Here is a 13107-nt window from a genome sequence, read left to right as displayed (position 1 = left end):
TCTTTGGCTAGGAATTCCTGTGCTTTGTTGAAAAAATGTGGTAGTGGGCATCCTTGTCTTGTTTCCTGATGTTAAGAGGGAAAGCTTTCAGTTTTCACTGTTTAGTGTGATATTAGCTGTGTGTTTGTCATATATGGCCTTTATTATGTTTCTTCTGTACCCACTTTGTTGAGCGTTTTATCATAAATTGATGTTGAATTTTGTCAAATGATTTTTCTGCATCTATTGAGATGACCATATAATTTTTATCTTTCATTTTGTTAATGTGATGTATCATATTGATTTTGTGGATGTTGAGCCATCCTTGGATCCCTGGAATAAATTTTGCTTAATTATGATGTATGCTTATTTTAATGTATTGTTGGATTCAGTTTGCTAATATTTTGTTGAGGATTTTTGCATCTGTTTTCATCAAGGATATTGGGCCTGTTATTTTTTATTTTTATTTTTTTGTAGTTTCCTTGACTGGTTTTCATTAATGCTGGGTTCATAGGATGTGTTTGGAAGGCTTCCCTGCTTTTCAGTTTTTGGGAAGAATTTGAGAAGGATAGGTATTAAATCTTTGAATATTTTGTGTAATTCATTAGTGAAGCTGTCTGCTCTGGGCTTTGGTTTTTTGGGAGATTTTTGATTGCTGTTTCAAAATCTCTTTAGTAGTAATTGGTCTATTCAAATTTTCTATTTCTTCGTGATTTAGTCTTGAAGACTGTGTTTTTAGGAATGTATCCATTTGTTTTAGGTTGTCCAGTTTGTTGGAGTATATTTATATAAGAAATCCTTTGTGTTTCTCTGTGTTAGTTGTAACATCTCTTCTTTCATCTCCGATCTTAATTGAGTCTTCTTTTTTCCCCTGGTGAGTTTAGCTAAATGTTTGGCAGTTTTTTTTTTTTTTTAAATCTTTTCAACCAGCCAGATTAGTTTCATTGATCTTTTATAGTGTATGTGTTTGTGTGTGTGTACATGTTTGTGTGTGTATGTTTAATCTCTATTTTATTTCTCTCCTTTATTTCCTTCCTTCTACCAATTTTGGGCTTTGTTCCTTTCTAGTTTCTTTAGGTGTAAGGCTAGATTGTATATTGGGGATTTCTTATTTCTTGACGTAAGACTGTACTGAATTTAGTCCACTTACATTTAAGGTAATTACTGATAATCATGTGCTTATTGCCATTTTGTTAGTTGTTCTCTGGCTGTTTTTATAGTTCCTAACTGTTCTTCCTTTCTTCTCTCTCTTCGTGTTATGGTGTGAATTTTTTTTTTTTAGTGTCATGTTTAGATTCTTTTTTAATTTTCTTTTGTATATTTTCTGTAAGTTTTTTCCTAGTGGTTACTGTAAGGTTCACCTATGACATTCTATGTAAGTAGTAGCCTGTTCTAAGTTGCTGGCAACTTAAATTAGAAATCATTCCAAAGCTTTGTCTTTTACTCTGTCCTGATGTTTTATACTTTTGATGACACATTTTATTTCTTTTTATGCATCTTTTAACCAATTAGTGTAATTTTAGTTGTTGTAGTACTTTCGTCTTTTAACCTTTGTGCTTGCTTTATAAGTCATTGATCCTCTACCTTTATCATATTTACCTTTAGCAGTGAGTTTTTTTTTACTTTCATTTTTTTAAATTAATTAGTGCCATTTCTTTTCACCTTAAAGAAGTCCCATTAATATTTCTTGTTAGATCAGTTCAGTGGTGATGAACACATATAGTTTTTGCTCATCAAGAGTTTTCTTGATCTCCTTCAATTCTGCATGAAAACTTTGCTGGGTAGAGAATTCTTTTTTTTGGCTGTGCTGGGCAGCTTGTATGATCTTAGTTCCCTGACCAGGGATCGAACCATCGCCCCTTGCATTGGAAGCACAGAGTCTTAATCACTGGACTGCCAGGGATGTCCTCAGGTAGATAATTCTTGGTTGGAAGTTTTTTTTCTCTTAGCACTTTGAATATGATATGCCACTCCCTTCTGCCTTTAGAGACTCTACTGAAAAATCTGCTATAGTATTATAGGGTTTCCCTTGTACCTGACAATGTTTTTGTCTTGTTGCTTTTAGGATTCTCTCTTGATTCCTTTTACAGTTTTAATTATGGTGTGTCTTGTATGTGTCTTATTGGGTTCATCTTATTTGGAGGATTCTTCCTGGACCTGGATATCTGTTTCCTGCCCCCTGTTAAGGATGTTTTTAGCAACTATTTCTTTAAATAGGTTTTCTGTCCCTTTCTTTCTTTTCTTTCTTGTACCCCCTATAATGCAAATGGTATTCTGCTTGATGTTGCCCTGAAGGCCCTGTAAGGTATCTTCACTTTTTAGAATACTATCTTCATTTCTCTGCTCTGTCTGGGTGAGTGCCGTTGTCTTACCTTCCTGCTGGCTGATTTGTTTTTCTGCTTAATCCAGTTTGCTGTTGAACCCCTCTAGCATATTTTTCAGTTGTAACTTCTGTTTTCTCTTTGTTGAAGTTCTCACAATGCTAATTTTTTCTTCACCTGTATTTGGCTGTTGTCTTTATGACCATTTTTTTGAACTTCTTGTCAGGTAGATTGCTTATCTCCATATTGTTCTTTTTTTGAATTTCTGTCTTACTCTGTAGATTGGACTATCTTTATCTCCTCATGTTGCCTATTTCTTTATGTTTGTTTCTGTATATTAGGTATACCAGCGGTCTCTCCTAGTCTAGAAGGAGTGGTCTTATTTAGGAGATGTCCTGTGGGTCTCAGAAGCATAATCCTGCCTGGCCACCAGAGCCAACGGCTTAAGGGGTGTCTCCTATGCATGCAGGTGGTGGGGTCACAGTTGCAGTGGGGATGCTGGTGGAGGGGGCTGTTGCTTGGCTGGCTATGAGACCCAGCCGAGGTGCAGTGTTCTCCCACTGGTGCTGACAGGCTGGGTGGAGGATTCCAGTATGGTGCCTGCCAGCGTTAGTATAGCAAGGCAGCCTGAGATCACATAAATGGCTCCTTCCAGTGACTCAGAGACCCTGTGGAGCATTCCAGCTAGTTCCTTTCTCTACAGCAGATGTTTCAAGATGAGTAGGTGAGTCCCCTCACCTATAGTCCATACACTTTTCTTTTTTCTCTGTTAGCTGTTTTATTTACCTATTCAGTTAGCTGTGTTTCCCTCCCCGCCCCCCCCCCCGCCCCCCCCTCCACCCCACCCGCCTTCCCCCCTCCCCCCCCTCCCACCCCGCCTCCCTTTGAATCTGTGTGGTCCATGCACTTTTCAGTCTGGGGTTTTTTGCCCTGATTTTCAGGTCAAGTCAATCTGTATGCAAGTCCTTTAAGAGTAGGTTTTCTATTCCCTGTAGTTCTTAGTTTTCCTGGACATACTTCACATGGTTTTTCAAAACCAGGTGTTTTGAGGGCTCATCTCTCTTGTGAGGGATTTTTTTTCCCCCACTTACTTGTCATGTGCCTTGGAGCAAGTAACTTAATTTCCACACCTTTATTCTCTCTTGCATATGGTGAGAATAATGATAGTTTGCACTCACTGTTTTTTGATAAGGATTATTGAGTCAGTTCTTGTACTCTGAATCTGTCTTTTACCTGATGTTTTAGTAGATTTCCAGTTCCTTTAAGGTCATACCTAAGTATAATGAATAAAAATGTTGCAGGAGGAAAAAAGACCTTTAACCCTCCAAACTGTATCTTTGATGGTGGAATATTAAATATTGGAGACAGATTGGTAATGGTTGGCATGGGTAGTAGATAGGTGGGTGACTAGATAATGTGACCTGTGTTGATCTTTTTAGCTCCTCTCAAATCATTGTAGTTCAGTTGATATAGTGGAGAGCAATGCAAGAGGAATTAGAATTACAGCATTTTAGTTCGATTTCTTTCTGATTTTTATTAACAGTACAATCTTGAGAAGTCCCTAGCTGCTTTGAATCTGTTTTCTCATCTATAGATAAAACATTTTCCCTGTATCTCTCAGGGATGTCATTATGATTAAATAAGATACTCTGTGAAAGTGAGGTGAAGATGATAAAGCACAATCAAAATAAAAAGTTTATAAAGGTAAACTTTTTATTAATTTAAAAAGACTAAGCCTGAGAGAATGCAGATAGAGGTATTGATCCAGGATTAGGTTCAGTCTTCAATAAAGGATAGCTTTAGTGCTGTTTGTTGTTGTTGAGAGGACATCTCCTTTTATGTGTAAGGCTAGCCCTGATTACTATTTAGTTATTAAATAGTTTATGAATATATTGTTGATATTTACTTTGCTTTTTTCTGCTTGTGTTTCAGACTCCTGGGAGAGTTGGCTCTCAAGGTTCAGATCTAGATTCATCAGCAGCTCCTATAAACACAGTGGATGTCAATAATGAAAGCTCTTCAGAGGTATGAGAATAATCATTCGTCAATAAGGTTCAGTATTATTTAAGGAAAAATAGCAAATGTTTGGAGTAACATTTGGTAATTTAAACTTTTGTAGCAAAAGATCTCATAAATCTTTCTTACAAATTGGATCCACACTGTAGGTAGATAATAGTGCTTAGTTGTGAGACTGCAAAAGTGTATATTAAGACTAAAAAATAATATTGACAACTTTTATTTAATAAAGTCATTTGAACTTAATGAAGATTTAAAAATCTGTTTGTAAAGAATTACCAATTAATTAGTAAGTACTTATGTGTTTGTACTGTGATGAACAACTAAGCTACTGAAAAATTAGATAAGCTATAAAACTTTTACATTATTTGTCTTCATTTATAATTTGTAAGAATGTTTGATAGCTTCTTAAAAATTAATGGAGAAAGTAAGTCTAAAAAAATAACTCAAATTTTTTGAGAAGTCAGCCATAGAAGTTTATTACTATCATTTTTAATGAATAATATATACTCATTATAGAAAAAGGAGATTAGGTGAGAGAAGAACATAAAAACCATCCATAACTCTGCCCCTGAGAGATGAACACACTCGCATTTCTGATGTGACAGTTTTTGTCAGTTGCCTTTCTCTGGGCCCAGCTGTGCCCAGTTCCCTGTTCCCCGCTCTTCCCCATCTCTTGGTTGACGAGTCTGTCGTGTGCACGTTTCTGTGTACGTCTTTTACCACCCATCTCTCTATTTTGTCTCTTTTTGCCCATCTGTCTTTCGTATTAACCATAATAAAATCTAACAAGACTGAGTGAGAAGAAAGGGATCAGTTGAACTGTATAAAAGAGCAAGTTTAAGGAAAACATTCAAACTGTGTTTATGACAAGCTCAAAAAGCTCAATTGTAACCCTGGAAACGAATTTAGTAATAATTGTTGACCTCGTTCAGACCAAACCCAAAAAAGCCTGCAGTGGTGATGAGCAGTGCCTGCTAATCCTCCTGCATTTTCTTATTAGGGCTCCTTTTCTACTGTGATAGTTGTACTCTCTTCTTCGTCCTCAAACCTTTCGTGTGTCTTACCTTATTCCCTCCTTCTCTCAGTCACCTTCTATCCCATTGAGAGAAAAGAAATCATTAGAAGAATGTTCTCATTTTGTCACTAAAGCTATGCTTTAGTCTCTATTCTCTTTATTACTTCAGTGTTTGGAAGACAGGTCTCTCTTCCTGTCTAATTTCAGTCCTTTCTCTTGTGCTTTGGATTCCATTCTCTCTCACATTCTCAGCTTATCTCTTTTCCTGCAACTTTGGTTTTTACCTGTGACATAAATTATTCCCATCAGCATACAAATACTGTTCTAGAAGTGGCTCTAACCTGGGACTCTGTTAAATTAAGTTCTGTACTTGAAATTTTTCATATTACCAACAAGTATAAATTCCAGCTATTAACCTAATTGAGAGCTATTAGCGATTATGAATTCTCAGAGGTTGTTTTTTCCATATGCCCAGTGCTAGGTGTTAACTGGTTAAGATTTCAGTTGAAACCTCTCACTGTGTCTCTCAATTTCTCTTTTTCTCTTAATCTTTCCCTTTTACCCTGAGGTTGGCTTCCCACTTTGAACAAATTCTAGGTTTTAACATTGTGCCCTTAGCAACCATCTAAATGGAATTTGAAATACCATGGTCTCCAGCATTTTAAAGAAATAGTCAGAAATAAAACAGTGCCCTGGTTTGGTACTCATATCATTGTCCGACTCTGTGCAGCCCATAGATGGCAGCCCACCAGGCTTCCCGTCCCTGGGATTCTCCAGGCAAGAACACTGGAGTGGGTTGCCATTTCTTTCTCCAATGCATGAAAGTGAAAAGTGAAAGTGAAGTCGCTCAGTCGTGTCCGACTCCTAGCGACCCCATGGACTGCAGCCTACCAGACTCCTCCGTCCATGGGATTTTCTAGGCAAGAGTACTGGAGTGGGGTGCCATTGCCTTCTCCATTTTATATATTATTATACATCATAATATATAAAATAGTATCTACATACAGGCTATTACAACAAAAGTACTGAGAGGCTTAAACAATAAACAGTTCTCACAGTTCTGGAGGCTGGGATGTTCAAAGGTCCGGCAGATTCTAGGTCTGATGGGGTTTGCTTCTTGGATAAAGAAGGCCATCCTCACATGGCAGAAGGGGCAAGAGAGCTCTCTGGGGTCTCTATTTTAAGGATACCTATTCCATTCATTAGGACTCCATCCTCATGACTTAATCTTATCTCCCAAAGGCCCCATCACATTGGAGGTTAAGATTTCAACATATGAATTTTGAGGGTATACAGACATTCAGTGTATAACGTATACATTATGGATAATACATAATGTGATATATCATTTGTTCTCATCAGGACAGTTGTTTAGACTATTTAGTATATCCCATTGCCAAAGCATATTCTTTGTTTACTCTTTATCTCTTTCTAATCTGACGTCCATCCTTAGTACCCACTGAAGGCACTTGGTAATGACCAGCATATAACACATCAGATTTTCAGTTTCCTGCTCAAGTGGCTAGAGAAGACTTTTCTTAGGGCTTTTTTAGTAAGTGTCCACTGAAGTTTTCAGGTTGCTGGCTTTGCCAGCACACAGCCCAGAATATATGAAGTGAAAAGAAAACTCACAGTACTCACCACTGTCTCAATCCTTGGCTCCTGAGACCTTAACTGGTCTGCCTTCTTCTCTTTAGCTTTCAGCTTTTTATTTTTCTTGTGTTTTATATAATGCCTAGAGATTTCAGCTGTACTTACAGGAAGAATAGAGAAATGTAGCTGTTTCATTTTGTCTGGAACTGAAAATCCAACCATTTTGAGAATTGGAATATTTATCTTTATATTTTAATGACTTGTAAGAGTTCTTTATCCTTTTATCAATGTTTTGGTTGCCTCCTACTCATTCCGTTGGTGAGGGAAGGATTCCTGTTCTAGGCTTATGGGGTTGGCTCAGTACATAATTAGACAAATGAGATCAACGCAGTTTGTTACATATACTCACAGCCCAGGGGAAGAGGACACTGCGTGCCATGCAGGGCCACATGAGAACTGCACTTGGGAACAAAATCAATAATCAGGGGCTGTGACAGGTAGGCATTATGGTGTCAGGTGTATGGTATGGTGTCAGGGAGGTAAGGCCTCTCCGCCCCATCCAATTCCTACAGGAGATGTGATTGGCTTATTTGAGTAATTCCAGGGGCTAGCAGGGCCTTGTGAAGAGGAGAAGCTGTTTGGATCAGATCAGATCAGTTGCTCAGTCATGTCCGACTCTTTGTGACCCCATGAATCGCAGCACGCCAGGCCTCCCTGTCCATCACCAACTCCCAGAGTTCACTCCGACTCACGTCCATCGAGTCAGTGATGCCATCCAGCCATCTCATCCTCTGTCGTCCCCTTCTCCTCTTGACCCCAATCACTCCCAGCATCAGAGTCTTTTCCAATGAGTCAACTCTTCGTGTGAGGTGGCCAAAGTACTGGAGTTTCAGCTTTAGCATCATTCCTTCCAAAGAAATCCCAGGGCTGATCTCCTTCAGAATGGACTGGTTGGATCGCCTTGCAGTCCAAGGGACTCTGAAGAGTCTTCTCCAACACCACAGTTCAAAAGCATCAATTCTTCAGCGCTCAGCCTTCTTCACAGTCCAACTCTCACATCCATACCTGACCACAGGAAAAACCATAGCCTTGACTGGACGGACCTTTGTTGGCAAAGTAATGTCTCTGCTTTTGAATACGCTATCTAGGTTGGTCATAACTTTCCTTCCAAGGAGTAAGCGTCTTTTAATTTCATGGCTGCAGTCACCATCTGCAGTGATTTTGGAGCCCAGAAAAACAAAGTCTGACACTGTTTCCACTGTTTCCCCATCTCTTATCTGTGGGAACAGAGTGGTGAGGGGAACTTGCAGTTAGGCCATTTGAAGCCCTTCCAGTTTGACTAGTTGTGAAAGCAGTGTGTATTGGGCCTTAATTTTAGGCCTTATACCACAATCAGAAATATGTGCTGTGTATATTTTTTCTCAGTCTGTGGCTTGTTTTTCATTTTGTTAATGGTGTCTGTCAAAGAGAAATAGTTTTGTCAGACTTTTCTTTTATGGTTTTTGCTTTTGGGTACTACAGAATTTTTGGCCTACTTCAAGGTTGTAAAACTATCCTATGCTTGCTTCTTGTTAAAAAGAAATCAAGCTACTTGGAGATATTGTACAAGACAGAATATAGTCAATATTTTATCATAACTATACATGGGCTATAACTTTTAAAAATAGTGAATCACTATGTTGTAACCTATAACTTACAATATTGTATATCAATTACACTTCATTTTAAAAAAGACTGAAAGATTAAAAAGTCCTTTAGCTTGTACATTTCAATCTTTGACTTATTTTAAAGTATTGTATATGGTCCGAAATTGTGCTTGAGGTTCATTTCTTCCATGTGGATATGGAAACCACATTTTTCTATATCCTTGTAGTAACCATTTGCTGAAAATGTTACTTTTTCCACTTGAATTGAATTTTCACTTTTGTGAGAAATCTGTTGACCTTATGTGTGTGGTTATGTTATTTTCTCTGATCCAGCCATAATGAACTGATTTTAAGGTGTGCCAAGTTATTTCTTATCTTTGAACTTTTGTGTGTGCTAATCTCTATGCCTTACCTAGTCTTGCTTTTTCTTGGTTAACATCTGATTATCCTTCAAGTCTCATTGCAGATAATTGCTTTTTCCTGTCAACTTTCCTTGACTCTGATGTGAGACAGATGTTTCTTCCATGTACTTTTGTGGAAAAATATTGCCTATCCTTTTGGTTAAGTGAAAATGAAGTCGCTCAGTCGTGTCCGACTCTTTGTGACCCCGTGGACTGTAGCCCTACCAGGCTCCTCTGTCCATGAGGTTTTCCAGGCAATAGTTCTGGAGTGGATTGCCTTTTCCTTCTCCAGGGGATCTTCCCAACCCAGGGCTCGAACCTGGGTCTGCTGCATTGTAGACAGACGCTTTACCGTCTGAGCCACCGGGGAAGTCCTCTACCCATCCTTTTGGTAATGACTGTTATTGTGAGATTCATTTATCAAATATTTATTGAAGCCAGATGCTGTTCTTGATGCTGGAGTATGGCGTGAGTGAAAAAACCTTTATCCTGATGGAATTTAGATCGCATTGGGTGGAAACAGGCAAAACCTAAAACATACAGAGGGAGACAGTTGGTATTACTGAGAAAAATAAAGCAAAGAAAAGGGAATAGAAAGTGTTTTGGGTGGATGCAATTTCAAATAGAATTGTCAGGGAAGACATTTCTGAGAAGGGAATGGCTCAGAAAGAACTGGATGAAGTGAGGAAATGAATCATGTGGCTTTCTGGAGCAAGCATGTTGCAGGCAGGTGGAACAAGTCTTTGAGGTGAGGGCATGCTATGTTGAAAAACAGCCAAGAGACTAGTGGCTCCAGCACAGTGAGTGGAGGGAGGTTGGGTTAGTGAGGTAATGAGGCCCACTTCATGTAAGGCCTTAGAGGCCTTTGTACAGACTTTATTGTTTTACTCTTGCTGAGATAGAAGTCATTGGAAGGTTTGGAGCAGGGAAATGACAAAAGTTATCTACATTTTCATAGGGGTAAGGATAGAAGCAGAGACTGTTGGAAGGCTTCTGCAGTGATCCATATACACTTTGAGGGTGGCTTGGATCAGGGCAGTAACAATGGACAGAGATCCTCAGGTCCTCGATATATTTTGAAGGAATTGTGTTGGCCAAAAAGTTCATTCAGGTTTTCCATAAGACCTGAATGAGCTTTTTAGCCAATCCAATAGTTCTAATAGGATTTTCTGATTAGTGAGGTATGAAGTGTATTTTCTTTTGCAACTTTTTCAAGAAGTATATAATCTTATTAAGGATGAGGTCTTTGCTTTATTTTACCATTGTGTTCTCACTACCATAGCATAATGATGTAGTAACCACACCCAGTAAATAGTTTTTGAATGAATGGTTGAATGATATGTAGAAACTTACAGTGAAGAAATAAGTAAAGTGGCAGGCAGCATAAAGATATCATGGTTAAATAGACCCGCATTGTTCTTTAAAAAAAATGATTGTTCTGTAGTTTTAGTACCTGGGACTGTGGTTTCCAGGAAGACATCCCTTTCATCAGTAAAAAGAAGAAAAAGTGAATTCATGTTACTTATTTTCATCCCCTGGCTGATCTCCTTTAAGGATTGTCAACAAAAGGAACAATGATATTAAATGATAGCTAACATTCATTGAATGTTTTCTTTGTATCAGATGCTGTGATAAGGACTTAGCATGTATTGTGAGCTGTGAAAGTCGCTCAGTTGTGTCCGACTCCTTGCGACTGCATGGACTATACAGTCCATGAAGTTCTTCAGGCCAGGATACTGGAGTGGGTAGCCTTTCCCTTCTCCAGGGGATCTTCCCAACCCAGGGATCGAACCCAGGTCTCCCACATTACAGGCGGATTCTTTACCAGCTGAGCCACCGGGGAAGCATGTATTACCTCATTAATTCTCCTGAGATTCCACATATGAAGTAGGTGTTATATTTATCTCATTTAATGGATGAGGAAATTGAAGGTCATATAAACTGCTAAGTGTAGTAGCTTAGGATTCAAGGATTCAAGCCCAGAACTAGTTCTTAACTGCTGACCTGTCTTGTGTCTCACTTTGGAATCTTGTTTATAGTCTTTCTTCCTTGCTATGATCCTGAGTGACATTAAGGACCCAAGGAAGCCTTAGCCTCCCAGTTCTTAATGTTATCAATGCCAGTGATCTTTATTACTTCTCTGGTTCCTCAAGGCCATGGCAGTACCTCCCATTTTCTTATCAGACAGAACAGTTTTATCTGGCATGTTAAAATCCTATCTCTGCATACCTTACATCAACTGCCTGTCATATCAAAAACTTTCTCATAGTCATACTTCTTAACTTCTTTGGTCTTGTTGATTATTTTAGATTTTTAATTTCTATTTTTCTTATAGTCTATTATCCTTTCTTGTCTTCATTTCATTTAGTCTCTAACCATACATCTAATGACAGTTAATATTTGTTGAGCACTTACAATGTCTCAGGCAAGGAATACACTGTAGAATACACTCTAGATGAATAGGTGCTAATACTAGCTCCATTTTATAGGTGAGGAAACTGACGTTTAGCAAAGTAAAGTGATTTTTTAAAAGTCACGTAGTCAGTATTGGTTGAGACTCAAACCCATATCTATTTTTGACACCAAAATTCACGACATAACTTTTGTAGCCTATTGTCCTTCACCGCTGTCATTTAATTTACTTTCTCCTTGACACTCTCAACTTCTTTATTCTCTTATCCTTTTACTGTTCCTCAAACCATAGACAAAACCACAAACCATAGATCAGTGTAACAGCCCATATTTTAAAATACAGATATTGTTAGGTATAGGGAGTTTGGGAGATTGTTGTAAGATGATTTTACTTAGCTCATAAAATTAGAAGGGGGGTCACCTGCTAGGAATTGTGGGTGTGGGCAAGAATAGGATCTTTAGCTTGTGGAATATGGTGAAGACTGAAAATTGCTTTCATTATAAGAACTTTTTGTTGAGAATATTATCTTACATAAAAATATTTGTTAAAACTGCCAATCATTTCTTGATCCAAAATAACAGCTAGCTTGTCAGTACTAGCTCTCACATAAATAAGGACAAAGTATCATAAACAAAATGAATAATAAGATTCCAACAAAAGCAACTGTTTAAAACAATAAAATTGACCAGTGGGAATTTACAGCATTAAGGATGGAAACTAATTTCAGAGTCCTACTTTGGATAGCAGTCTTTCACCCTTTGTACAGTTACTACTTGAAAATTTCCCTTCCATGTACTAAAAAGAGATATACTAATTATTTTCCTGGGATGTCTATTTTCATTGTCTCTGTTTTGTTTCATAAATAACTTTGTGTATATCCTCCTAAAAGTTGTTATTTCACAGGGTTTCATCTGTCCGTTATGTATGAAAAGATGTATAACTGCTATTGATTTGTCGGAGCATTACCAGAAAGTGCACGCTGAAAATGAGACAAGAGGACAGGAACTTCTTAATGACTCCAGTGTTACTGTGGGTCCTGAATATTTTGTTTTAGCAGCTTGGTTATGGGTTGCTCAAAACAGCTTTGTTTTTCCTTGCCTCGGTGTTGCTTACTTTTTGTGCTACATGGGAATATGGATTGCTTTCATTATGCATGCTCTAAGAAGGTTCAGTAAGGAAAAGATGCTCTTGGGAAGTTGGCTTGGCTGTTCTGACTGTTTGCAGCTGTCTTTCTGTGAATCCGTAAAATACATAAAAGTTTAAGCTTATTGTTGCATAAATTTTGCCATGAAATTTGAAATATAAAGTGAATGTTTTTTATTTCAACATTCGTAAGTTATATCTTTATTGTATAATGTTTTATTAATGAATGTATTAAAATGCTTTCAATTAAGATGCTTTACTCTTAAAGTAAAAGAGAACCTTGCATGTGAACTGTTACTGTCTTTACTTGGGAAAATACACAGCATTATATACAGCAGATCCAGAATCTGGATCTACCTCTGTTTCAGTCTTTTCCCCAGACCTGTTGGAAGTTACAGAATGGTACACACTTGTCATTAATAGTGGCTCACTCAAATGTTTCCCTGTAGTGTGTGAGGCTGGTGTGAATCTAAGGCTGGGAGTGGGAACCAGTGATGGAAAGTGTTGCCCATTTTTAGGCTGGAAAAACTTTTTCAGATGATCTTGATATACTTCCTTTGAAAAGCATGACAGTATT

The 13107-nt window shown here is 38.0% G+C and overlaps 1 protein-coding gene across 5 annotated transcripts in view; it reads left to right on the top strand.

Moving 5' to 3' along the window:
* EEA1 (early endosome antigen 1) overlaps window positions 1–13107 on the top strand; it is a 206501-nt gene that overhangs the window by 109154 nt on the left and 84240 nt on the right. For 3 of the 5 annotated variants that reach the window (XM_070788562.1, XM_070788560.1, XM_070788559.1), the window contains 2 exons: window positions 4233–4325; window positions 12291–12416. In XM_070788562.1, the coding sequence (XP_070644663.1) occupies window positions 12312–12416 (105 nt within the window). In that variant the 5' untranslated portion in view covers window positions 4233–4325; window positions 12291–12311. The remainder of the gene's footprint in view (window positions 1–4232; window positions 4326–12290; window positions 12417–13107) is intronic. The other 2 variants (XM_070788563.1, XM_070788561.1) reach the window with 1 other exon arrangement.

Source organism: Bos indicus, chromosome 5 (genome assembly GCF_029378745.1).
Source record: "Bos indicus isolate NIAB-ARS_2022 breed Sahiwal x Tharparkar chromosome 5, NIAB-ARS_B.indTharparkar_mat_pri_1.0, whole genome shotgun sequence".
Classification (NCBI taxonomy): Eukaryota; Metazoa; Chordata; class Mammalia; order Artiodactyla; family Bovidae; genus Bos; species Bos indicus.
The sequence above is the reverse complement of the archived record's forward strand: the minus strand, read 5'-3'. Positions and strand labels throughout refer to the sequence as shown.